Consider the following 27,710-nt stretch of genomic DNA (forward strand, 5'->3'; position numbering starts at 1 on the left):
GAAAATAAGTTATAATTATTTTTGAAGTAGATATCAGTGAAGAAGAAAATAGTGATGCTTTTAATCAACGACTAATTAAATCTGTAGTTTAATGAATATGGTTAGAAAACAAATGAATTAAATCAACTTGAAGTTAGCTAAACTTTGTCGCATTAAATATATATGCGTATATATATATAGTTTACGAACTAAATATTATAATTGCCAAAGTTGTTACTGTAAGCATTAATGAAAAATGTGAGGTTCAATTTTATTTATGCTGTGTTTATTTATGTAGATGAAAACTTTGTAACCACACAAATATAAAAAGAGTTAAAAAAAATTGAGACAAAAAATTATAAAAAAATAAGACAAAATTCTTTATTTATAGAGAAAAGTTACACTTTCTTTAACTTTTATATTAATTTGTACTAAAAAGAAATATCATAACTATTAAATAAATAAATTTAACTGATTAAAATTAAATAGAATATAATAAATCAAATTATGATTATAATAAAATAAATTATTCATTAAAAGATTTTTTAATCTATTAAAATCATCTAATTATTTATTAATTTATAGAAACTTTTATCTAAAATTTCTTAGAAGGTAGGTAAAATTAAATTTATGATGGAGTTTGATAATACATAGATGCATTTAATTTTGAGTGAAAATAATGTTAGTTAATCCTTGGTTTGTTAATGGTAAGCAGCGTTACGCTAATATTTATAGAAGCTCTGCAAGCTAAACGCAAAATTACGAGTCCCCACTCTACACACTGAGTTGAGAACACGACACAACACAAAAGCCCTTTTCAAAATTTGCATTCCCAAAATAAAAGGAGAAAAAATCTCTCGTTAATGTTTTTCCCCAATAAGGAAACTCCGCCTTCGCCCAATTCCACTCAATCTCACTCCCTCCGATGCCCACGCCCGTCGCAGCGGCGCGTCAATGCCTAACCGCCGACGCCGCCCGCGCCCTCGACGAGGCCGTCTCCGTCGCACGCCGACGGGGCCACGCCCAGACCACCTCTCTACACGCTGTCTCCGCCCTCCTCTCCCTCCCATCCTCCTCCCTCCTCCGCGACGCCTGCTCACGCGCCCGAAACTGCGCGTACTCCCCACGCCTGCAGTTCAAGGCCCTCGACCTCTGCCTCTCCGTCTCACTCGACCGCGCGCCGTCGTCGCACAGCCACCTCTCTTCCGACCATGATCCCCCCGTCTCCAACTCCCTCATGGCCGCCATCAAACGCTCACAGGCCAACCAGCGGCGCCACCCTGATAACTTCCACTTCTATCACCACCAACAAACTCACCATAACCTGAACTTAAACCAAAACCACCAACAACCCTTTTCTGTTTCTTCCGTCAAAGTAGAGCTTCAGCATTTGATTCTGTCAATCCTGGACGACCCCGTCGTGAGCCGGGTCTTCGCCGAAGCGGGTTTCCGGAGCTCCGACATCAAACTCGCCATCCTCCGCCCTCTGCGCCCTCGCGGGCCGCCGATTTTCCTCTGCAATTTATCCGAGCCGCCGCGGCGGTTTCCTTTCTTCTTCGGCGGGGAAGACGGTGGCGGCGAGAATTACCGGCGAATCGGGGAGGTTCTGGTTCGGAGCCGGGGGCGGAACCCGCTGCTTCTTGGAGCGTGCGCCGGCGACGCTCTCCGGAGCTTTGTGGAGGCTGTGGAGAAACGGAGGGAGGGTGTTCTGCCAGTGGAGCTATCGGGGCTGAAGGTGGTTTGCATTGCGGATGAGGTGGCTCGTGGGGATGCGGAGGGTGTGGGGAAGCGCGTGAGGGAGATTGGGAGCTTGGCAGAGCAGTGTGTGGGACCTGGTGTTGTTGTGAGTTTCGGGGACTTGAAGGGTTTTGTGAGCGACGAAGAAGGTGGCGGTGAGGGTTTGAGGGGTGTGGTTGGGGAATTGGCGAAGCTGTTGCAGGTTCATTATGATAAGTTTTGGTTAATGGGTGCTGCTGCGAGTTATGAGAGTTACTTGAAATTCGTGGGGAAGTTTCCTTGCATAGAGAAAGAGTGGGATTTGCAGCTTCTGCCTATCACCTCTGTCAAGCCTTCTGAATCCTATCACCGCCCCAGGTCCAGGTAAAACGTGCTTTTTTAAATATTATAATTATTATTAATATTATTCCATTTCTTGAACTTTGATGTCGAATTTTTTTTTATCAGCAATAAAAAAAAATGAAAGGGGACAATATATAAAAAAGATTAAAAGAAAAGATGTGCATGTGTTGATCACTTTTTTAATTTTTTATGTTTTATATTCAGCGAAGTTTTAAGTTCGAGGGGTCTGTTAACGTCAACGTGTGTCAAGTTTGTTTATTTATTATTCTTTTTCACGGGATAAGTTTTATTAATTTGACTCTGAAGTGTTTTTCCATACATACTAGCAAGTGGTTGGATTGAGTTGTGATGGGTTCGGGTTGCAAGTATTGGAGACTTGATTGTGTATGGAAAAAACCTGATTGTATGGAAGTAACTTACTTTTGAGTAATTAGTGTGGTAAAAAATCAATTATACTCCTTGCAATCATATGCGTAAAAAAGTATTTTTAAAACGTTATTGTTGGCATTTTAAAGCCTTTTGGGTCAAAAAGTTTGGATTGGGTTGTTCTGGACTTGAAGTAAGAGGTGTTAGGTGATAGTTTTACTGTTATTTTGAATGACGAAGTGGATCTGGATTTTTCACGCAGTGATTAGTTTTCTGCATGTTTTGTCTAAACTGTAATTTTTTGTTTTACAGCTTAATGGATTCATTTGTGCCATTTGGTGGCTTTTTTTCGTCACAGTCTGATTTGAAAGGTCCACCTAATGGATCGTTTTATTGTGTTCCGCACTGTCATCAGTGTGGTGAAAGGTGTGAACATGATGTTCTTGGTGCTTCCAAGGAAAGGCTTTCTGCTTCTTCAGCTGCCGATTCTCATCATTCTAGCTTGCCTCCGTGGTTACAGATCGCAGAATTTGGCACATCAAAGGGATTGAATGTTAAGGTGTGTACCATTCAGATACGTCAATCTGATTCATTATAAATTTATTTGTATAATCTGCACAGATAGGGCATTTAAAAAAACATGAGTGTGGTTATTTACCAACATCGAAAAGGAGAAAATTTAAAACAAACTAGATTTAACGTCAAGCTAAAGCCAGGGGTGTGGAATTGCGAGCAAGTTAGAATGGGGAGATGGCCCTCTTTTGTATTGTGAATTTTCAAATTACTTTTTCCCGCTAAAAAAATGTTGTACACAATTATCGTAAACCCTAAGCTTGTGCAATTATTGAAATTACAAGCTTTTTGTTTATTTAAAATAATTGGTCAGTCTAGTAACATCTGCTTAAATTTAATGTTTCAAAAGCCTTAAAACCCCTTTGACCAGCTCTTTTTAAGTTGTCCGGGTGTGTGGTATTAATAGCTGATCAATAAAAATCCAAACGTTGTTTTTGTATCAAATATTTCATGCTGTGATTTTTTGTTTCAAGGATGTCAAATGACTGGTTACACAAAAAAACAGTAACTACTTTTGCTTTGCTGGGCTGACGAGTAAATTTTTTATAAGTATTCCACTGATGAAGTGTTTAAGATGGGTTGATTATTTTTCTCTACAGTTGGGGTGAGTATCTGATAAATTGTTTAAAATGGGAATTGATATTTTTTTCACAGGAACGGAAATGAGACTAAACAAGCATTTGTACGTTTACTTACTGATCCTGATTGTGTTTAAAATGAAATGGCTCACATTTGCTACTATGACCGTATTGTACTTTGTTTGATGTCTCTCTCGGCCTTTGGGCTAAGTTCAAGTGTAGTATCGGTCTGTTATATCTGATAGGTGGACTATTGGTTCACGTGATATTAAATTAATTGAAAAAATAACCGTATTGCATTATAGTCTCTTCTATTCCCTCGTTTTGCATTGGTAGTTAATAAGTTAGCACATCTCCTAAGAGACATCCTTGCAGATCACTCTTCGAATGCAGCTGTAGTTCTGTTGATTGTATTGTAAAACATCTGGAATTGATTTATGCTTTATCAATGAAGTCCTTTTTGTTTTGTTTGTGTAAAAACCACTTTTCTTTCATTCAGTGCAGACCAAAGATAATGACGTTTTGCTCGATAGTAGTGAATCTGGGCCACTGCGTAAGAACTTAGACAAGTTATCCCAGCATCTGCACCAGCAAGATGCAAATACCTTTCCAACTGTTGTGGGGTTTCAGTGCGGTGCTGACAAGAAAAAGGAAGATGCTGACAATTACAGCAGCAAAATGACAGACAAATCACCCAGTGACTACATCAATCTCAACTCCCATGTACCAGTTGGCATGCAAATGATGCCTGCGTCACACTCAAGTAGTCCTTTTCCTGCAGTTTTCAAGGCAAAGCAGGAGAAATATACTTCAAAACATGCTGAGATATTTCAGAAAGTGGAAGATCACGAGTCAGGTGATCTAAGATCGTGCAACATGTCCAATTCAAGCGTGTGTGATGGAAGTCAAATGTCTCCCACATCTGTAACTTCTGTAACCACAGACCTCGGGTTAGGAATATGCTCTTCTCCTACCAGCAATAAGCTAAAAAAACCTCCTGTTCAATACACAATGGAGCCTCCAAAGGAAATCCCAAGTCTGTTTTCTTCAAACTTAAATTTGGCTGATGGGAATATCCTGAAGCATCCATCGCAGTCTTCCTCCTGCTTAAGTTTTGACTATTGTGGACTAGTCGACGCAAAAAATCCCAAATTTCTTTTTGAAGCTCTTTCCAAGGAGGTAAGCTGGCAAGACGAAGCTTTACAGGCTATCATCAAAACAATAGTTTGCAGCTCAACAAAAAGGGTCAAGCACCGTGGAGTAAATCAGCCTGGAGACATCTGGATGAATTTTGTTGGACCTGACAGACTTGGTAAAAAGAAAATTGCCGTTTCTCTAGCCGAGTTATTGTATGGGAGCCGGGAAAGCTTTATTTTTGTGGATCTAAGTTCTGAAGAAATGAAAGGATGCAATGCGAAATTCAGAGGGAAAACTACCCTTGATTTTATTGTAGGGGAGTGTTGCAAGAAACCCTTGTCTGTGGTTTTGCTTGAAAACGTAGACAAGGCTGATATTCTAGCTCAAAAAAGTTTGTCTCAAGCCATCAAGACAGGAAAAATAACAGACTCGCATGGAAGAGAAGTTAGTGTAAACAATACTGTGTTTGTTTTATCTTTCTCAGATTACCAAAATAGTTGCATTTCAAATGGTGAACCTTCCAACTATTCTGAGGAAAGAATACTGAAGGCAAAGAGGGGAGGTATCAAGCTACGCGTTAAACATGTGCTTGGAGACCACAGAAGCCAAAGCATCGGTGTCACTAACAATTCAATGGATGCCATTCCTAATCTAAATTTCCTAAACAAACGTAAGTTGATTGGTGACAAAGAATTTCATGATCAAGATATACCCTCTGATACAGCTAAAAGGGCACATACAGCATCAGGCTGGCAGTTAGATTTGAATCTCCCAGCCGAAGAAAATGAACAGAAACTAACCAATGAAAAAAACCCTGAACATGTGACAACCGAAAACCAAAGCCTTTGGTTGCAAAATTTGTGTGATCTGGTTGATGAAACAGTTGTTTTTAAACCTTATGATTTTGATGCACTTGCGGATAGATTGTTGAATGTGATCAGAGGTAACTTCAAAAAGATTCTTGGATCTGAGTGTGTATTACAGATCCAGACAGAAGTGATGGACCAATTGCTTAAAGCTCAATATGTCTCGGACAGGGATTCGGAGGTGGAGAACTGGGTGGAGGAAGTTCTATGTGGAGGGTTTACAGAAATACAGAGAAGGTACAACCTCACTGCTGGTTCTATTGTAAAACTTGCTACGTATCCAGAACAAGCTCCTGGTGTACACCTTCCCCCAAGGATAATTTTAGATTGAATTCCAAACACCAAATGTTGTCTGTTTCTGCATGGATGTATAATTTAGCTGTAGCATATAGTAAAAACTAATTTAGCCTTCAATCCTATTATTTTGTTGGGTTTGTTTGTCTAGGTTTTAATTGTGTATAATATGTAATCTGCAGCTAGTGCTTTGTGTGATTATCCTTTGCATATTTAAATCAAATGCCTTCTTTGTTTTCCTTCTAAGCTGTTAGCTGGTCTAATTGATTAATAAATATACTAACCAATCCGTTTAGACCCGAAAATGTATGTCTTTACCAGTTCTAATAAATGAAATTATGCATTTTTAGAGAATGTGTGAATATAATTATTAATAAGAAAACTAGCAGTTAAATTTTTAACTATAATTTATTGTTCATGTATGTATTTATTGCATACATTCAATCATTGATTCTCAGTACTCATCTTTTAATCTATATTTTTTAAAGGAAATTACTTTTTAAAACATGGAAAGGAGAAAAAAGAAAGAAAAAATTTCTCATCCGGCACCATCCAACAAAAGCAACCCCAAAAGCTTGGGAACAGAAAGGCCTAAATTTAGAACTTGTAGAGTGAAAAACCCTGACAATTCTCTTTGGTCGACTACTTAAGAATTTTATTTTATTAATTTGTTTTTGTTAAATATATTATATATTAAAAAAGTAAACTTTAGATGTGACTGGAGAAGAGTACTTACAATACTTATGGTATTCTGTACGATTTTCAAATCCTTGATAACATATATCTAACTTTTAACCTAGACATGAATAAAAATTATGTGACAGATGTGCCTTGGCTCATTAATCTAAACTTAATAGGTTAATAAAAAAAGTTTTCTCTATAAGTTGACATATTTAGATAAAGGTAAACAATAGTATATTGTCACCGATGTATTTTTTCTTTTTTATTTCTTGAAATATTACTTTAATATGCATCAGCGTTTGACTTTTTTAGCTTGTTTAAAAGTGAACTTACTGAGTCGTTTAAAGATGGTATTACAGAATAAAGTTTTAAATAAGTTTTTGAATTAGATCATATCAGTTCTTGTTTTTTACTAAGAAAATTGGACCAAACTTCTATTGTAGAAAAAAGAAAAGTTGGGCTTATATGGACTCTCACCGGAAATTCGAGATCCGTAAGAGAGGATTATTTTGCACACAGACTCTTGTCAGTGCCATATCAACTAATAAGTGTATATATGAAGAGAGTCAAAAAGATTTATAAATATGTTTGCAAATCTTATATTTTATGGTTTTAATTGTATTATCAAGTGAAAAATGATTACGTTATATAATGAATTAGTGGTCATTAAAGAATATGTTTTAAGGAGATATGGGATATGTGGTTTTAGTTTAAATGTAATATGTATGTATTAAGGCTTTGTTTCACTTGGAGAAGATGATTTGGGTAGGATGAGTGGATAGATTTGACAAGATTTGGGGATAAATTTTTTGTTCTTTATTTGAGTGGCTTTAGAGGTAAGTGAGAGTGGATTTGTAAGTAAAGTTTGTGATAATTAATGTAGGATTTGATTGATGTGACAGATAAAAAAAATTAATTAGTAAAAATTAAATATTATCAAAATGTCTCTAGTTATTAAAGTAATATAAAATAATTATTGTTAATCTTATATTTAATTGTAAAAATGTTTATAAAGAAAAAAAATTTAACAATAATTATTAAAAATAACTTTAAAAATGTAAAAAAAATTATAATTTAGTAAAGCAATTTTTTTAAAATTTAATATCTTTAAGTTATAATTTGATTTGTTTTTGAAGTAAGATTGATTAAAAAATTTTCAAATGCAATGCCAAGTAGCTTCCCCACACCAATTAAACAAAATAGATTTTAGTTTTGTATTAAAGTTTAAAATTTAAAAATATATTTAACCTATAAATTTATCTTATTTGATTTATAATATTATTATTATTATTTTATATATATATATATATATATATATATATATATATATATATATATATATATATATATATATATATATAACAGTTATAAAGCCTAATACAAAAAAAAAACTGCAAGGCATGGTATTAAACAAAAATACAAATTCTTTTTGTCTTCCATCTATGATTTCATCACTAAAAACTAAATGTATGTTTATGAAATTATACTGGAGTATGAGTGTTACCTTTTAGGATCAAAGTTAAAGGATAGCTTGGTGATAAGTTACACTTTATATCGTAAGTATTACTCTTAAATATAATCTTCCACAAGTTATATGATAATATGATCTGTAAGTTTTTAATTGATATTTTTTATAATTTCTTTTTTTTGTAAAATTGAATGTATTTGATTATTGTAGCAAAAATGTTTCACATGATTTATATAAACTATTTATTTATTATTATTATTACAAACTTACCATATTTATTTATAATTATTCTATAACTATAATTATTGTAGGTTGACATATAAGTGAAAAACAAATCACGTTCAGAATAATTTTACTGAGAAATGTCAATTATAACTTTTTGGTTGACATATTTTTTGGTTTATTATCATATTTATAATAATTTATTGCAAATAATAGCAATAATTGTTGTTAAGTTACCTTAAATACTAACATAATAAAAATTAATTAAATCTGATGTCATGTTTTATATTTACTAGAATAATACAATAAGGCTTTTTACTGTTGCTGTAGAAGATTTCATTCTGTTAACTGATATTTTAAAATGATTTTTTTCAAACTTAAGAAAAATATATTATACCAAAATTGAATTGACTCCACCCAATAGGGCAAGTTGGACAATCCAACTTTAACTTAAAAAAGGAACTAAGTGCATATGAGTTGAAAATATTGCCTTTCTATTACTGTTTATTATTTTTTTTGAAAAGTTTATATAAATGTAAATTTAGAAATATATTATTTTGATATCAATCAACATATCCTAGTCTCCCAGTAATTACAAATAAATTCATCATGATCAGAATTATTCAAATTCAATGATGAAAATCTGTATATTAATTCAATATGATATAAATATAGATAAATACTTTATTTTTTTATTTTTAAATGGTATGAGTGTCTATTTAATTTAATTGTTTAAATTGAGTATAAAAGAGTTTCATTTTTTTATATTCATTTTAATACTCGTTCGCATATCCGTCATATTGTTAATTAATAAAACATATTAATGTGTTAGGAAAAATAGTAAACTCATTAATTTTTTTGTAACTTATTTTTAACACAAATATCATATTTTTTTTATTTTTTAATTATTTAAATTTTATTTAATCGATATTTGATATTTATATAATTATAATTATTTTTTTATATTAAGTATGTAAAAAATAAAATGTATTTCCTTTTAAAGTTGAATATTGAATAGTATCATATTTTATTTGTTGTAATTTTTATTTTTATAAAAGATATTTAATTAATATTTAAAATAATAAAAAAATTATTTTTTGATAAAAATAAAAATGAAACAAAAATTGTATATCCATTAAATTAAATGTAAATGATTTTTATCATCAATATTTTTCCTACATCGATCATATTAAAATAATGATTTTTAATATAATTTTTTTCCTATTCTAACAAATGTTCAATGTTTTCCCTTTCTTTTTGTTGACTTAATGTAAATAACAATTTAATAGCACTTTTCATCTCCATACTTATTATTATTGTTCAATGTTTTTTCTCTTGTTGGCTAGTAGTTTCTATATTTTCTTAAAAATTTAAGAAAATATTTTTCATTATATAAACATCGTAGTTAGAGGATGAGGAATTAATATAATCATTCATTTATTTTAAGCGTTTATTATTCAACATTAATGTTGATTTAACGAAAAATATCCTGTTAAAAAAATATATAATAAAATATATATAAAAGAAAAATATATAATAAAAAATAAATAGAAAAAATATTAAATTATTACTAATATATAAAGATAAAAGATAGTACTAAACTTAAAATAATTCAATTTTAAATATTAATTCATCGCGTATCATTCTACAGTTCTTCGAACTTATATGATAGATAAGTTATTATTGTATCTCGTTTTTTTTTTATCAAAAGTAAATGATTCAATAAACATGTGCTGCTAACAATTATACTAAAACATTGATCCAATCATTTAACAACCGATTATTAAAATCTGCATTATCCAGGTTTTCATAAATAAGTTATTTTCTCTAACAATAAACAATTATCAGCATGAGATTTTCATATATAACCAACCACTTTCATTATTTGATATACTTTTTTTCCATAAAATGTGTAACAACTTTTAAGCACATTGTATTGCTAAGGTTTCTTAAAATGATGTCAATTATTTTGCATTAAGATGCCATCAAAAGTACAGGAATAATTAATTTTGTTGGAGAGTCCACTTGTTTGATATAATTAACACATTACCTAAAGAAAACTGAATGAGAAAAATTTAAGATTGTACGAAAATTAGTTTAGGAAAAGTATGTTGGGAAGGTTCGTTATACACATATCTCCACACTAGTAAGATATTGTTCACTTTATTTACTTTTGGTACCACTCCAAAAGACTTCTTACCAATGGAGGTATCTATGTGTATATAAACTCATATCTATCTCTTCTTTTAATCGATGTAGAACTTTGTTTGTATCCCAACAAAGTATGCATCTTTAGTTTAGGGTGAGCTTTGTAATTCTAGTAGTTTTTCGATTTTCTCATTTTGAATACTTTCATTTTTCGTTGAACTTATTTATATTTGCTTTCATTTTTCGTTGAACTTATTTATATTTGCGTCATGTTAAAGTTGGCTTAAAAAGAAATTAAAAAAAAGTGAAGAACCAATTCATAACTATAAAGTTATTATAACTTGTATATTTTTTATAAAACTGATTAGCCACCGAAACTTGAAAATAATATCTAAGAGTATGATTAATCATGGAATAAAATCTTATAATATTAAGTAATTGCATATTTTTAATTTATTTTGAATTTTTATAATCTAAAACAATTATATAAATTGAATTTCAAGTAATACTTATGTTTTTATTCCTTTCTTGTCTTTTGTTTTTTTAGTATATGCATATGTGTCTCTACTTCTTTTCATTTTATTATTTATTTTTAATTTACAGTTTTAGTATAAACAGATGTATTGTACTATTCTTTGATTTTTTTACTTCTCGATACAAAATCGAGTTTATTTGACCATTCGACATTTTAATCTCGTTTGACTACATTTTAGAATGTTACTTGACTTTTAGACACCTCAACATAGTTGGACAACATTTTACATCGATCACTCAACACATTAGTGTTGTCTACCATCATTATACATAATCACTTAACCACTTAACATCTCGACGTAGCTTGACAACATTCTACATTAGTCACTCAATCACTCGACACCTGACAACATTTTACATAGTCACTCAAACACTAAGTACCTCAACACCTTAACTTAACTTCTCAGTTTCTCAACCTCTCAACATAAAGACACCCTCAAACCTATTTTGCTAGCTGTAAAAGTCCTTACATAAATACATCACCAATCTCACGAATACTGTCACTATACTCTTTCAGTCCACATGACTGAGAAAACAATCAATGCTTAACATAACTAAATGATGATTAAAACAAAACCTAAATCAGGATTGCATCATCCTTAATCACTTAAAGGGTAAAAGCCCAACAAAAAAAAATTAAAAATAGGTAAACATCCAAGGTTAAAGAGGATGTGTTTTCTTTTTGAGAATGAACTATTAATACTAACTTGAGCATTGAATTTTCTTTGCAAATATCCCACAATTCGAGACCAACAATCCATTTTTGAAGATTAAAGATGATAACTAAAAAACTAAAGATACTCGTAGCACTTGGAATGAAGACCAAATACTAAAGGCAAAGATGGTAGAGGAAACCATTATTAAATTTGCAATATATTCCTTTTACTTCAATATTTTTCATTTTTTCTTCATCTATTAAGTAAGAAGTTTGTATTTTCATTATAACTTTGTTTGATGAAAAAGGTTGCATTATTAATTGATTCATTTTTTTGGTATAAATTTTGATTTGATTAATGAAATTTTGATTTATTGACAATATAAAAGTTATTATTAGTGAAATTATTTTTATTATGATTCTTGTCAATAGATTGTTTTAGATCGAGTATGGCGCCTATTTAGCTTTTGAACTTGTGATTAGTAGATTCAAATTGAGGTATAATGGTTATAATTGACAAAATTGTACATTTTGAGTATGACCTGAAATTTTAAACTTAATAGGATTAATAGAATGAGTAAAACATAAGTTGGAAGCATGATGTGGATAGAAAAAAAATGTTTTTTCTATGCTGGACACCTAAGCAATAGAGTAATGTATAATAGAAATTAGTAAAATATATGAATTTAGTAATGTAATATTAAGAAAACTACAAAAAGAACCCAAACAAGTACACTGTATTAAAGAAAATGAAAGGTTGGTTATTTTATTGATTAAAAAAATAAAAGACAAAGAAAGGTTACCCACATCAACAACTGCTTCCACCATTACTGAATATAATTTGGTACTTTGCTGCTAACAGCCAATTCAATTTCGCCAAATTCAAATTCCACATAAGAAAACTGCCCAATCATATTGCTAATGTGACTCATTTTTCAAAATACTTTATTTCCAGTTTTAATTAAGCACGTGATAATATACAGTATCTATGAATTTTCAAACCTTTTATATAATTTACGATATTAATTATTTTATAATGAATATGTGATAATTCTAACTCTGGACGTCGTCGGCATTTAGAAAATTCAAATCAGAAATCATTAATTTTAGTTTTAACTTTGGAGAAAGCTCAGTGGCGACATGAATATGTCGCATTCATTTGTTTATGAAAGGATCGCACATAAAATAATGTTTTTTTACATAAGGCACAAGATAATGGTAACTCAATAAACATGTTTGAAAATGATGGTTGGTTTATTTATTACTATTATTAAGATAGAAAAACACACATCTAGAAGAACAACAACAACAATGCCCACACTTCAAATGTTTATTACAATTCTTGTATGAGTGCTTGTGCATGCATGCTTTGATGGGATCATTTATATTTTTAATTTGGATTGATTGTAATTTTATTTTATAAATATTTTGGTTTTTTTTATCATTTTAATACTTTCCATTTTTAAAATCCTTAATTTTGATCTAATTTTAAAATTTTGTATACTTTAATTGCTTAAATGAATATGCTAAATCTATAACTTAATTAAATAATAGTAAACAAAATAAACTATGTATAAAATTAAATATGAAAATTAAAAATCGATTATATATCACACATTAAAAACTAATAATATAACTTAACATTTTATTTTCTAGTTTAAAGTCTAATAGAATATGTGAGGCTGATCTTGATAGAATACAGTTTTTTCAATTAGTCACTTAGGACGAAAGTGAAAAGAAAAAAAAGCACATCAATTTTTGTGATGTTGGTATCGTTAAGAGTTTTGTTTGAGTGGCGGATTCAGAATATGAATTGCTTGAATTGAAAATATGTTGGCTGATTGATATATTATGTTATTTTATGGTTTTGTGTTAAATGATGAATGAATAAATATGAATTTTGTATATTTACATAGTTGTGTATTTAAATTATAATATTGTTATATATTTTTTTATTTTTAAAATTTTTAATTTAAAAGACGGATTAACGAATAAGTTTATCTTATTCTACGTTTGACATGTTAGCTTGGCGAATTAAAAAATAAAAATTAAAATAAACTGGTGAATTGAGAACTCCAATCTAACTTTTCAATTTTTGATAGATTAACAATGCGACGTGACTCACTTTATAACTCTTAACCTTGTTATGAATATTGTTTGAGATTATAAGATATATATATATATATATTACAACTCGGATATTACGAGTCAAAAGTGATGAAAATATGATGTATGTATGGAAAGTTACCGTATTTTATTAGTGTAATTGGTATTACATAACATAGGTTAACTTTCAAGTTTGAGCTTAATATAATACCAAAAAAATTACCTCACTTAAGTTTTTAATTGATGTTTGCATAGAAAACAAACGTATTTAATTTTTATTGTAAATTAAGTTTTATAAAATGTCAGACTGAGATAAAATGCTAAAAAAACAAACAAAAGTCACGTGAAGCTCCTTCTAAAAAATTATTATGCATGTATGATCTGTTTTCACATAAATAAAATTTAATTAAATAAACTTATAGAGTATAAAAATAATAATATTTCTAAAATAGTGTTAAGGAATGGTGCCATCAAGGTTGCGTGTTACGACCGTCTGAGTGAAAAAAAAATAAAAAAAGATGTCAGAAGTAAAACGAAACCCATAAGAATTTCAAGGTTAGAAAAAGACTGTGGAAATTAAAACTTATATATAAAAAAATCATTTAAACATTTAATGAGCATACAGATACAAAAAAAAAAGCCCTACAAACTATAACTAATGTAGCCAAAATAGATAAATTAAACAAATACTCAAATGGTTGTTTTCCTAATAAACTTAATTATACCTTTTTCAAGTTACTATATAATTATTTAGTCAAACTAACTTATAATCACTACACTTAACAAACACGTGTATCGTTAAAATTTTAACAGATGTATGGATCAAAATATATAATTTTAAAAGCCTAAGACCAATTTCAAACTTATAAAATTAATATATTTTATCTAACTAAAAATGTTCGAATAATATAAATATGCATGTCATTAACCCAGTTCCACATACAGAAATGCAAATTGTTGGAGGAAAATGAATTAAAAAGGGAAATATACTCTTTTTACAAATAAGAATAAAAAATTGGCAAGGAAAGGAGTGGAAGTTGCGGTATTTGATGAATTTAAAATATGTCTTTATAAAGCAGACAGCAATGTGTACAATAAATAAGGTAGATATGATTTAAAATTATGGCGTGCTTAGTTATCACCACAAATAATCGATTCAGAAGTGGGGACAAAACAAAACCCAGCTTTATTTAGACACAATCAAATTTTCGACATCATCGTAAACCAAAGAAGAAAACAACTTGTCCAAATAATTTCATACCAAAATGTCCAATCTCCATTTCATCATATCTATGCTCAAGGCCTCAATGTGCAAACAAATACCTATCTCTTTACTAGATTTTGTAGCACGTTTGGGAGTAGTTGAGAAGTAATAAATTATTTCTTAAATAGTTATAACCAAGCATGGTACGAACTAATTATTATTATTAATTATTATTATTATTATTGTATATTACATTTGGAAATTTGGAAATATAGAGTTGGAATGTGAAGAATGAATCATTTTGGAGACTTTAGAGATTCAACTTGAGATTTTCCTCGAGGTCCTCTCATTCTAATGAAGAGTCTATATTCATCGAAGGTCATTGGTGGATAAAGTGAAGGTGTATTCACTGTTACCAGCTCCTTTATTGGTTCTATGCGTATATCACTTTTCGGGTTGTAGAAAAAAGCCAGAGAAACTCTCTCCTTATCTGAGTTTACTATCACTCTGTGTTCCACACTCTTGTAAATTGCATTGCTCAGTACCTACTCAAACACAAACAAACAAAAAACAACCAAATCATTCACCAACACCGTCTTATGATTTCGTAATTAACCATAATGTTATTATTGTGATGAGGATGTGAGATGGAAAGCATTTCATGTTTTGCAAATTAAATAATATTCCACCTGTCCAGTTGAGTGAGAGTGAACATGTTGGCCTATGGGGCCTTCAACAGTTAAATAATTTGATAGTGATGCTGCACATGACCAACAACGGTTACTCTGTTTTCATATGCTCCTCATATAATTGGTCACTTTTTAGTTACATCACAGTGCAATTTTTACAGTTCACACACATAAAAAGCATAACTCACCTTTTTCCGTATTTCCTTTTCACACAGACCTTATATATGCCAAAAATAATTTTAACATGTTTCAAATTACAAGATAAAGATGACAGGATTATAACTTTATGTTGTAATAATGTTAGATTATTGCAAAAGAAAACGTTGGATTATAACGGTCAAAACTTTAATTGCCAACAACGTTTGTATTAATTTTATTAAGTGCTCCAACGGCAAAATATTTAATGGCTTTTATTGATTTTATTCTTTCCTAACTCTATAAATAGAGAGTTTTTCTCCCATTCCAAAAACATCCCAAGTCAGTCTTCTCTCCTTTTCCTTTCTTCTTTTCCTCTTCTAAAATTATTCTGGGTTTATCCTTATACTCTCTTTAGAGTTTCTTGCTAGTTCTGAGATCCTCAGATATTCTGAGAAGTTCCTGTTGTATCCTGGGGGACTTGCGCAATACACCGCGGATAAGTCCTTAAGGACAGTGACTCTACACGCCTCAGGAAATTTTGTTCGTGGTTATGTCAGTTTTTCCAACAATCTTAAGGACTTATGGCTGACATCAACAATTCAATCTTGGAGGTTCAAAACTTTGCTTCTAAACTGAAAGGTATTTGAGAAACCACTTTCATATATACAAGCTACTGTCAAAAGTAAAAAAAGGTATGAAAGTTTACTTTTGTTTATTGTATGATGATGTTTGAATTGTAATCAAAAATAAATGGAATTGATTATTGCGTATTAATATGTTAATATCATTTTGGATGATTGAATTCTATAATGAATTCTACAATTAAATTCACATAATTAAATTCTCGTAATTGAATTCCATAGTTGAATTCACGTGAATGAATTCACGTAATTGAACTCTGCAGCAGAATTTTGTAAATTGAGACTTCTTTATTTAGGATATAATAAAGTTAGGGTTTTGTTCAAATTAGAAAAAGGAAAAGAAAAAGAGAATTACGTTTGAAAGAGGTTGCAGCGTTTTAAGATAACCTTAGGTTATCTTCTTTTTGGGGCTTCAGATTGGGTTTGAAATGTGGAAATGTTTTTTTTTCCTTTTTCCACTTGGTTTCTTTGCTTCTCTCACGATGGACCCGGCTTTGGGGGAGTCAGACCTAGCTTTGAGGGGTCATTTTCTTTTTCTGGTATCGTACAAGTCTCGCGCAAGGAGAACTTTCTCCTCTCCTATGGTAACGCGGCGTCTCTTCGTGGCGGTAGGTGTGACCGCCACAGCATCGGGATCGTGGAGGCATGCTTCTTCAGAGAAAATCACGATGGTGATCGTGGCGTGTCGAGCGAATTGCGTGTTCCTCTTGCAAGCTTAGGTTTTCGATTTGTGGTTACATTTCGGGTTTCATTGTGGATTTTGGGTTTTCTCTGTTTTCATGTTCGATTCTGATCTTGGGGTTTTCGTAACTTTGTGTATTTTGATTCGCGATTGGGGGTAAATTCTTTCCTGTTGATTCCTAGCGTGTTTTGGGGTCTGCGTTGATTAGCAGAGGGTCTTCCTTTCCTTACGGCGGTGAGAGTCCATGATGGCCACTGGCAACGTGAGGACTTTGGGTTGCTATAGGTTACACCTATCGGACTTAAAGGTCCAGTATCGAATTGGAACTACAAATTAATTTGGTTTAAAAGGGAAGGAATAAGAGTTTAAAGGAAAGTAATGAGATGATTAATTAAAATAATAAATGATCTATTATTTTGGAATGATATTTATTATTTGTTATTTATTGTTTGAGTAGAACCCATTGAGCATATAGTATTTTTGAATTTTGAATGAGACTTTAGATGTCGATGAACGATGATTGAATAGTCTCATATTGAGAATGAAATTGTCGCTAGAACTAAATTGTTTCTAGGATCAAAATTTGAAATGAAAGACATGGGTGAAGCCAATGTGATTTTAGGTATTAGAATCATAAGGAAGGGAGATAGTATATTACTATCCCAAGAACAATATATTGAGAAACTTCTTAAGAAGTTTAGAACAGTGAGTACCCCTTATGATGCTAATTCTAAATTAAGGAAAAATAAAGGAGAATTATTATCTCAACCTCAGTGTGCCCAGATAATTGGGAGCTTACTACACTTGATGAACTTTTGTTATGTAGTAGGTAGACTGAGTAGGTACACTCAATGTCCAAATCAGGAACATTGGGATGCACTTGCTAGGCTTATGAGATACTTAAGAGGTTCAATGGATTATGCCATTGAATATAGTGGATTTCCCGTTGTACTAGAAGGGTACAGTGATGCTAACTGGATCTCTGATTCAGATGAGACAAAATCCACTAGTGGTTATGTATTCACACTTGGGGGTGGTGCAATTACATGGAGATCTTCTAGACAAACTATTATTGCAAGATCAACAATGGAATCTGAGTTTGTCGCTCTTGAGATGACTGGAAGTGAGGCTGAGTGGTTGAAAAACTTCTTAGCAAACATTCCACTAGGAATGAAACCAACCCCATCGGTGTCAATACACTGTGATTGCCAATCGGCAATAGCTATAGCTAAAAACAAGAATTATAATGGAAAGAATAGAGACACAATTTGGTGAAGCAGCTGCTGAAGAGTGGAACTATTTCCATTGATTATGTGAAGTAAGAACGGAATCTAACAGATCCTATGACAAAACCCTTGGGAAGACAAATGATATTAGAAACATCGAGGGGAATGGGACTTAAGCCACTTGCAAACAAACAAGTGATGGTAACCCAACCTTTGTGATTGGAGATCCCATGAATAAGGTTCATATGGGTAAAAACAAGTCACTTGTTAGTTCTGATAGCACTAAATTGATTTTAATCAATTATGTCCCTTCCTATGGTGTTTATGTGAAAGTGCTAGAGACTGCATTATGAGAGGTTAAACTTTGTCGTTAAAATTCTATGTGGTGAAAGAATTTTAGCTTAAACAAAGTTTTTAATGATTTTTCATATCCCTTACGGGTGGTGTATGATTTGCAGCATACACTTGATGAAATCACCTATATGAGTGTCGAGTGGGGCCGCTTGCATGAGATTTTAGCATGATCTCTAGAGCACTCATGAATACCGGGCACGCGCATGGCCTAGTTAGCGCAACACAGCGATAACAGCAAGGATTGTGGGGGTGTATTGTGATTGATAAACCTCTAACACACGTCAAGTGTCTTTGGTTCATATAGCTTGCTATACCAACTACACTGTGTGTTAAGTATTTCAATCTAAGACTGGTTCATATAGCTTGCTATACCAGGTCTGATGCATTACATCCTATGAGACCCAGAATAAAAGTTTCTTGTTTTTTTTTTCTTTCTTTTGCAATAAGTGGGGGATTGTTGTAATAATGTTAGATTATTGCAAAAGAAAACGTTGGATTATAACGGTCAAAACTTTAATTGCCAACAACGTTTGTATTAATTTTATTAAGTGCTCCAACGGCAAAATATTTAATGGCTTTTATTGATTTTATTCTTTCCTAACTCTATAAATAGAGAGTTTTTCTCCCATTCCAAAAACATCCCAAGTCAGTCTTCTCTCCTTTTCCTTTCTTCTTTTCCTCTTCTAAAATTATTCTGGGTTTATCCTTATACTCTCTTTAGAGTTTCTTGCTAGTTCTGAGATCCTCAGATATTCTGAGAAGTTCCTGTTGTATCCTGGGGGACTTGCGCAATACACCGCGGATAAGTCCTTAAGGACAGTGACTCTACACGCCTCAGGAAATTTTGTTCGTGGTTATGTCAGTTTTTCCAACACTTTAAACCTAATAATGACAACGTTAATTTATTTTATTTCTTATGTTTCTTTTTCTTTTCTTTATCTACCTTTAACTGAATCGTAAGTTGCATACTCCTTACCCTTTAGCTCGATGGGCCATTTTGATATATTTTTCGACACTATGAAGGAATCTTATCCCTTTTACATTAAATCCTATGACTCTATCCTTAAACCTTTTAGGTCAAATGTTTATCTACTTTATGTAAGTGCGTAGTTTTCAGAATTTATATTTTAGATGTCGTAAACTTGAAGAAAGTCTATCACTTATTTATCGTTTTTATTCCAGAATAAATTATTCATCTAAAATAATTAAACATGTAAATAATAAAGTAAGAATCCAATTAAAATGTAATGATATCATCATCCAATTATTTATTTCAAAGGCAAACATCCGAAATATTTTGAACCGATTAATGCTGTGTAGTCTTTTAATTAAAACGGTTGAAAATATGACACGCTAACAACATATTTTTAGCATGCTTGTTAAAACACATTTTTATATACATTGAAAAACAGTGAAAGTCACACATTTTTTTAAGATATTTCTTATTTGAGTGTATTAACAAAACTCTTCATTTTTAATTTCATCCTTTGACAATAGTGGTGTGGAAAATTATCTTAAATGTTCAAAAAGATGATAAAGGAGTTGAAAAAGGAAAAACTAAAGTAACAACTGAACTTCGCATGTGTCGTGTTCTCTGTAAGTGGGCATATTAATGCAAAAATGTGTGAATATGGATAACAGAGAGATCGAAAATTACTCACCTGAATTTGATCGCCAATATTAACGATGAAAGCATGGCGTGCAGGCTTCACAGTAATCCAATTGTTGAATTTTCGAACTTGAAGACCAGGAACTTGATCGTCTGGAAGCAACATGGTCATTCCTCCAGGGTCTGAGTGTGATGAGAGACCCAGTGTTAACTCTGGTCGTGGACACTTAGGGTAAAAATTCACTCTCAGACATGCCCCTATGTCTTCCCCCCCAAAAGCATTTTGAAGAGTCTTTTCGTCTAATCCAAGGTTTATCGACAAAACCTTCATCAACCTCCCACACAGCTTCACTAACTCTCTCCCATACTCATCAAACACTTCCCTACATAACACAATACGCTGTTAATTACTACCACACATACAAAACAAACTTCATGTCTTCTTTTTTGGACAGAGCTTACATATAGATGTTACTACTAACTTCATATCTCGGTATAATTACTAATATTTTAATTCGTATATGTACTGTACTGAGACGAAACTCTGGTTTTAATTGGAAAAAACTTTAATCAGAGATAGAGTTTTATCAATTCCATCATGATATGGTTTTCATCTCACTAACATAATTGAAGTTATAGTATAGTAAGCATATTAAGAACAGAATTTTGTGTAAAGTTTTGTCGAAGTTTAGTATGTTGTGGTGAATTTACCTGCATTGGGGAGGCAAGTTCGGCCATTTGTTACAGTCCTTGAGAGCCAAGGGAAGATAGTGAAGATAATAGTAATCACTCCAATCAAGAATAGCACCTTTCTCGATTCCAAGTCTGCTTCCATAGCCTTCGTAAGTTTTGGGTGAGTTTGCGTATTGTTGCTTGACCTCCATGGGCAAGTGAAAGAATTGACGCCAAGTTTCCCTAACCTTGTCCATCAAATCGGGATCGACGCCATGGTTTGTGATTTGGAAGAAGCCCCACTCCTTGCAAGCGTCTGAGATTTGCTTAAGAATTGAGGATGAGACATGTTGGTCGACGCCACCGAGACCTCCGAGGTCGATGATGGGGATGTTGTTGGCATCATCAAAATCAGAGCTTCCGGATGATGGTCTATCGGTAGAGGGCTTGATGTACCTTTCGGGGATTGAATCGAAGCAGCTTTCGGATAAAGACTGAACCCGAACAATAGGTTCTGGCCAATCTGGTTGGTCTTTTGACATTGCTAGCTAGACAGTGGTATAATACTAGACAGGGTAATTGGTTGGTTGGTGTTTATAAGAAGAAATAGACAGTGAAGTATGAAAGGAAGTGGCTATTTTCTTAATTTGAAAGTTGAGAGACTTGGAAGAGAAAGATAATGGATTTGAATTTGAGGCAAAGAAAGAAAGAAAGAAAGCAAGAAGAGGAAGAAGAGTGTCGGGATGAGATATGGTGGAAGTTAAAGGAAGAGAAGAGAGTGGGACCGTGGAGGCATGAAAAGCGAAATGGACGTAATATAAAACGTGAAGTTTGTGGGTTTTTAAAGGGTGTTTCTGTGTGTGAAATGCTGTGCAAGTTAATTCCAAGACACCAGACACTTCGATGTGGGGACTATTTATTTATTTATTTATTTATTTAGTCATCTTTCAATTTAAGTCTTTTTCATAATTTCGTTAAAAGAATTAATATATGTTAGAATGTTAAAAAAATCAGTTATTGATTGTTTTTCATGACGTTGACGTGTTTGTTTGAAATCTCTAAAATATTATTATTAAACAATTTTCTGTTTATTTAAAATAAAATCGGTAACCATCTTGGGACAGGGTTATGGTTGTCGCACCTTGTGGTCCATCACTGATACTATGTTCAGCATGTGAATTGGCAGCGTGATCCAATTCTATCACATTTTTTTAACATCCGTACTATTTATTCTGTGAACTTTAATTATTTTTAAAATTTCCAATGATAAATATGCCAAATATTTATTTCAATAAACTTCTTCATAAATACCTTTTTCAGGCAACAAATTAACTTATCCACGCTCTAATTCTAATTTTACTTTATCAAAAAGTACATGTTAGTTTTCCTTTTTGAGTTTAATTTTGAAATAAGACATTTAATTGGAAACCTTAAAGTCTTATATGTTTAAATACATAGCATAATTAGAAAACGTAACAAACAGCATGTGAATTAGGAGTATGGCTCACCAAATTAGGAGCCAACAGCAAATGATTTTTGTTAGAACACGCCTCTCCAACTTTGGACCTCATCAGCTCCCCCACTCTCATCAATGACATCACCTTCTGATTCCATTATAAATTATACTATTATCATGTAATCATTCATTAGTTTGGTTTATCCTATTATATTCATAATTTCTTTAATTTTAAATGAATAAGAACATTTATTCATGTGCTTTTTAAAATAATAATAGTTTATATAATACAATTATATATTAATCATAGTATAATAATTAAAATTTATAGGGTCACCTTGAAAATGAGCGTCATATATATTATTATGAGTGATTAATAAATTTTATATTTAAATGAAATCTATAGTCGTAATTATTTATCTTTTAGGGGAAATATTTATGACTTTAAAAAAGTGGTTAGTATTAGGTTATTTTATTTAAATATTTCAAAATTTTAGATATACTTTTTTATTAAAATTAATGTAATATTAAGAATAAGTTTTAGGCTGTATTAAATTTTGATGTGTGGATACGATAGAGTTTTAATTTAGGAAGAAATTAGATATGGGCTTACGAAGATAAGGGAGAGCGGATTTGTACTTCTGGTTGGTGTTTGTTTGAGACTATTTGTAAGCATTGGAGAGCGCGGATCTACGGGATCATTTTCTCTTCTCATCTCGTCTCATGTGAAGAGATATGAGATGATACATCTTGTTTTACAGTATTATTTAAAATTACATTATTTTCACATGCATGACTGTTTTACGTAACCTTCTTATTTTTGGGTGGTATATGAGATTTTGGGAAGAATAGTGGAAAGGAATCGGTTCTATCGTGGAAGGGAATCATGACGGGGAGGATGAACTGTGTTTCACCACATGAATCTCATCTCTGTCTGGTGCTCGTCACAAACAATCTTATATACGTAATTTCATCACATCTATTTGTTTTTTAATATTTGTTTACTATTTATATGTATATTTTAAATAAAATATTTAAATGGATGGGTCTAGATAACATAAAATGACAAGAACACTTAATTTTCTAGGTCATTAAAATTACTTTTAGCATTAAGAAACTACATTATTTAGTTGTAGTTGATAATCGATTTAATATGTTTTTTAATTATTTTTAAAAAATATTAGATTGATTGGTTCCTAATCGATTTAATATAAATATATATTAAATTAATTATACAACCAATTTAACATATTTTTGACATATTATATTAACGTATATTGCATCTATCATGAAATTCTGAATTGTGAAATTAAAACACATCTTCACTTAAAATCAATTATATTTAAGTAAAATTATGTAAAAACAATACAACTTCAACATATAAATATTTCAACTAAATTCATAAATAGATAACACAATTTATTCAAAAATTCACTTTTAGTAGAGGCGGACAAGAAAACTTATAATTGAATAATTTTCATATTAAAAATTAAAAAAAAATTGATCAAATTTAAAAACGATGAAGTCGTATTTTGTATATACAACTTTTAATTTCTATAAAAATTTATCATTTTTATTCACGACTTTTCAATCTTTATTTTATTTCTTCTATTTAAACTTTTATACGTTTTATTTTTTTGCAAATTTTTAGATAATTTAATTACTAAAATGATATATATACATTTTTTATATACTTTTTTAATTTTGATATATTCATCAAATTATAAATAAATATCTTAAAATATAAAATATTGTTATAATTTACTAAATTGATTTTATATATATAGTTTAATAAGAAAATTATATATTATTATTAATCATTTTCAAATTTCAATTAAAAAATGTGATAATATAAAGATTAAAAAACATAAAAATAGTACTATATTTTCTAAATATATATATAATAAATATCGTATATAAATTTAAAAACTATTTTATTTAAAAATTGAAAAATATTAACATATAAAGTTAAGAAAAATAAAATAGTAAAAAAAAGTTAAACTTTTTCTTTTAATTTGTTAGTTAAATTATAAAAAAAATGTCTCAAAGGAAAAAAATTACACAAAATTAAAAAAGTTTATATTTCATTTTAATGAAATTATTAAAAAAAATAGATATAAAATATTAAAAAAAATGTTAAGTTGTTTAAATATCGTAAAATTAAAAAATATATGATTATAAAAAGTATATTAAAAGTATTATAAATTTTAAAATCCATCTATACTTTTTTTAAAGAATAGCGATATCGTAATTTTCAAACAAAATTAACGTAGATATCCGTACATTTGCAATTTGCCCTATCTTGGATTTTAGGAATTTCCTGTGTACCCCAAATGGTAAGAAAACTCTGAGTTTGGTTCCTGCCGCAACATTCACTCATTCTAATCCGTGTCGGTTTTTCAGAGCAACGGTCAAGTCACTGTTCAATTCAATTCAAGTGTCACCATGCTTACAGGTTTCTCGTTTTACCCATCTCGTGTGTTCGTTACCAGGTTTCGGCAAACTACCATTCCTTTTTGTAATGCCAAAAGGTGTATAATTTTTGGGCACTTTTCTTTTCACTTTGCTGTTCTCAACCTGAATTGCGCATACCCAGTCTTCTTGGATCTGCTATTGGGTTATCATAATTTTCTCACTCGTAAATGGCTGAATCACTAACAAACCCCAATGGCGGAACTAACAAACCCCAATGGCGGAACTAAATTGTCTGGTGTCACCCATCATACAATCTCCCACGAGCATTGTGTAATGCTTGCCACTCCAGTTGTTACCTGATATACTTGCCTTCCAGATGTTTGATTAAGTTCCTGCCTGAATTGATTTTGTTATAATCAAACATTAATTTATGATGTCCTGTGAATTTGTCGAGACTCACTTTAGCAGTTCATTCATATATACTTGTTGCTGTAATCCTTTTTAACTGGTTTCTCCAGAAAAGAAAAATTATTGTTCATATTGGCTCTTCCTGCCCTCTTTCACAGTTAAGGTGAATTTTTAGGAATTGCAATTTTCAAGTCCCCAGTTTTCTTATTTTTGGAAACTTCTGTTGATTGATAGAGACAAAGTTATCCTAAAATTTCACAGAGCTCATATTCTTTTTTTTGTTTTATTACAATAATAAAAAAGAAGTTTTCTGTACATATGTCAAACCCTTCATTTTAAAAATAAAAATAAAATCTGCTGACCTTGCAAGATTTGGTGTTCTTTTTCTACAGGTTCGACCACTGGGAGTTACTTCCTTCCGAGTCAGAGCAGCAAATTTTCAGAAAAGACCAATTTCTGGCAGTCCAATTCCTTGTCCTTTACCTACTCGTCGCAAGATTTGTATAGCATTTATATTCATGTCACGCGGACTTAATTTCATGTCATTGCTTGGATTGATCATGTTCGGTGACTAGGTCATAATTCATAAATGAGTCAATATTCAAATATTTTAAAATGATTTCTGTAGGTTTAAGGGGACAGAAGTGGAATTTTCTCTTCTTAAGCATCAAGTTTCATGCAAACTCAACGATGCGGGAAATGATTCATGCTCCTCAAAGGAGCATGGAAAGAGTCAACCTTTGGTTAAGATGTGTGGCATTACATCAGCTAAAGATGCTGCAATGGCAGCTGAAGCTGGTGCAAATTTAATTGGAATGATCATCTGGCCTAACTCAAAACGTTCTGTTTCACTTTCGGTTGCAAAGGAGATATCGAAGGTTGCAAGAGATCATGGGGCAGAGCCTGTGGGTGTATTTGTGGATGATGATTCAGAAACAATTCTAAGAGCTTCTGATGCGTCAAACCTTGAATTTGTGCAGGTACTTTTTTTGCCTAAGGTTAATGTGCGGTCTAGGACAATCAAATACTTAATTATACAACATTTGGACAATGTAGCTTCATGGACACGGTTCTCGGTTAGCTTTCCCATCTTTAATTCAGGAAAATCGTGTAATATATGTTCTCCATGCAAAGGACGATGGGAGTCTTTTGAACACTATTTCTGAGGAAGAGTGTTCTCTAGTTGATTGGGTCCTTGTTGATAGTGCACAAGGTGGCAGGTAAAGGCATACTTCTTGTATAGCTTAATGTCCATCAACTTGTTGCATAATCTTCCTTTCACCGTGCACGATAATCTCATTGAACTAATAAGACATTTTTGCAGTGGAAAAGCATTCGAGTGGGCCCGGTTAAAACTACCAAAAATTAAAAGCAAGTACGGGTGGCTCTTGGCCGGTGGGATCAATCCTGAAAATGTTTCAGAGGCTCTATCTACTCTCAAGCCTGAAGGGGTGGATGTCAGCAGTGGCATTTGTGCATCAGATGGCATCCGTAAAGATCAATCAAGAATAGTTTCTTTCATGAATGCAGTAAATTCTTTTGAGTGTTGATTTTCCAGCCTATTATGAGTCTCTAGAAAAGAAGTATTGTTATTTGGAAATATCCTTCTGATGTCTCGTTGCAAATTTGTTTCCAAATCCAATTGTATCCCTGAAGTTTTTAGTTGGGTTAGCACGACAATATTGTAATGCGGGGTGAGATATATGTACAATCTTTATTTAATTAATACAAATTCGAATAAAGTAACTTACTTCCCCTGTATTATGTATACTTTGTTCTATAAAAATGGTTTTTGGTCCTGTGATAAATTTCCTGTTCATTGTTGCACACAACCACCCCTTGCAATTCTACACTTCTTGGATTAGTAACGTTCTAATTCATGCGGTACTTAAATGGTGTCTTTTTGAGATATTTGAACAGAAAGAAGACTCGGGTGTGACCAAAGAAACTCAAAAAAATATGTCTACGCGTTTTGATATCTACCTGCAAAGGTGGATTGCATATTGTATTGCAATGAAAACTTAAATAAATAAATAACCAGTTTAAGTGGATGTAAGATTTTGCAAACGACACCGTGCTGATAAAGCAAATGGAAAGGACAATGGAAAACAGATCAAAATCTGCACGAAATTGAAAAGGAAGCCAGTTGGTAGGCATCTTTACCATCATCAAACAAGTTAGTAGGGGCTTCTTGAAGACCTCATATGTTCCTCTCTTTGTCACCTTTTAAAGCCTCCAACACTCTGATGTCCATGTGTGGTTGATATGCTCTTGATTTTCATATATGGTATGAGGACTCGATCTGTCTTTAGCTTCCCTCATCAGTTCGTGCAGATTGTTTGGTTGCAAATTGACTTAGGAGATGCTGCTTATCCTTACTTTTGGTTAATTTCCATTGAAGCATCTAATGTCTGAGATCCTGATTCGGATTAACTTTTAACTTGCAATTGGAAATTTTCATCGAGGTTTCATATATGCTATCTGATCTTTGGCTACTGAATTTTCAGACTTTGTCCAAATCCCTTGTAAG

At 31.7% G+C, this 27,710-nt stretch overlaps 3 protein-coding genes and 1 pseudogene across 3 annotated transcripts; 3 read left to right on the forward strand and 1 right to left on the reverse strand.

Annotated features, from left to right (window-relative positions):
• Nucleotides 1–731: 731 nt before the first annotated feature.
• On the forward strand, nucleotides 732–6,111 carry LOC124823368 (protein SMAX1-LIKE 8-like). The gene is made up of 3 exons (XM_047295561.2): nucleotides 732–2,079; nucleotides 2,737–2,983; nucleotides 4,080–6,111. The coding sequence occupies exons 1-3, from the start codon at nucleotides 905–907 to the stop codon at nucleotides 5,907–5,909; spliced, it is 3,252 nt and encodes a 1,083-aa protein (XP_047151517.1). The 5' UTR covers nucleotides 732–904; the 3' UTR covers nucleotides 5,910–6,111.
• LOC124823379 (U2 spliceosomal RNA) lies at nucleotides 3,761–3,870 on the forward strand (annotated as a pseudogene).
• Nucleotides 6,112–15,091: 8,980 nt separating the features above from the next.
• Nucleotides 15,092–21,696, reverse strand: LOC124823367 (jasmonate-induced oxygenase 2-like). Its single transcript, XM_047295560.2, has 3 exons — nucleotides 20,941–21,696; nucleotides 20,282–20,612; nucleotides 15,092–15,435 (listed from the first exon to the last, which is right to left on the reverse strand). The coding sequence occupies exons 1-3, from the start codon at nucleotides 21,441–21,443 to the stop codon at nucleotides 15,187–15,189; spliced, it is 1,083 nt and encodes a 360-aa protein (XP_047151516.1). The 5' UTR covers nucleotides 21,444–21,696; the 3' UTR covers nucleotides 15,092–15,186.
• Nucleotides 21,697–24,644: 2,948 nt separating this feature from the next.
• Nucleotides 24,645–26,944, forward strand: LOC124823366 (N-(5'-phosphoribosyl)anthranilate isomerase 1, chloroplastic-like). The gene is made up of 5 exons (XM_047295558.2): nucleotides 24,645–24,812; nucleotides 25,573–25,681; nucleotides 25,809–26,160; nucleotides 26,237–26,400; nucleotides 26,505–26,944. The coding sequence occupies exons 1-5, from the start codon at nucleotides 24,803–24,805 to the stop codon at nucleotides 26,728–26,730; spliced, it is 861 nt and encodes a 286-aa protein (XP_047151514.1). The 5' UTR covers nucleotides 24,645–24,802; the 3' UTR covers nucleotides 26,731–26,944.
• Nucleotides 26,945–27,710: the final 766 nt, after the last annotated feature.

The sequence above is a fragment of the Vigna umbellata genome, chromosome 5 (assembly GCF_029865625.1).
Source record: "Vigna umbellata cultivar VRB3 chromosome 5, Vumbellata_1.0, whole genome shotgun sequence".
Taxonomy (NCBI): Eukaryota; Viridiplantae; Streptophyta; class Magnoliopsida; order Fabales; family Fabaceae; genus Vigna; species Vigna umbellata.

Excerpts from the sequence above, each read along its gene's own strand:
- LOC124823366 (XM_047295558.2), top strand. Across the intron at positions 25,682-25,808 it reads ACCTACTCGTCGCAAGATTT|GTTTAAGGGGACAGAAGTGG; the intron begins GTATAGCATTTA and ends TGATTTCTGTAG. Across the intron at positions 26,401-26,504 it reads GATAGTGCACAAGGTGGCAG|TGGAAAAGCATTCGAGTGGG; the intron begins GTAAAGGCATAC and ends ACATTTTTGCAG.
- LOC124823368 (XM_047295561.2), top strand. The coding sequence starts at position 905 with ATGCCCACGCCCGTCGCAGCGGCGCGTCAATGCCTAACCGCCGACGCC. Across the intron at positions 2,080-2,736 it reads TATCACCGCCCCAGGTCCAG|CTTAATGGATTCATTTGTGC; the intron begins GTAAAACGTGCT and ends TTTGTTTTACAG. Across the intron at positions 2,984-4,079 it reads CAAAGGGATTGAATGTTAAG|ACCAAAGATAATGACGTTTT; the intron begins GTGTGTACCATT and ends CATTCAGTGCAG.
- LOC124823367 (XM_047295560.2), bottom strand. The coding sequence starts at position 21,443 with ATGTCAAAAGACCAACCAGATTGGCCAGAACCTATTGTTCGGGTTCAG. Across the intron at positions 20,613-20,940 it reads AACTTGCCTCCCCAATGCAG|GGAAGTGTTTGATGAGTATG; the intron begins GTAAATTCACCA and ends TGTGTTATGTAG. Across the intron at positions 15,436-20,281 it reads ATATTGGCGATCAAATTCAG|GTACTGAGCAATGCAATTTA; the intron begins GTGAGTAATTTT and ends GTGTTTGAGTAG.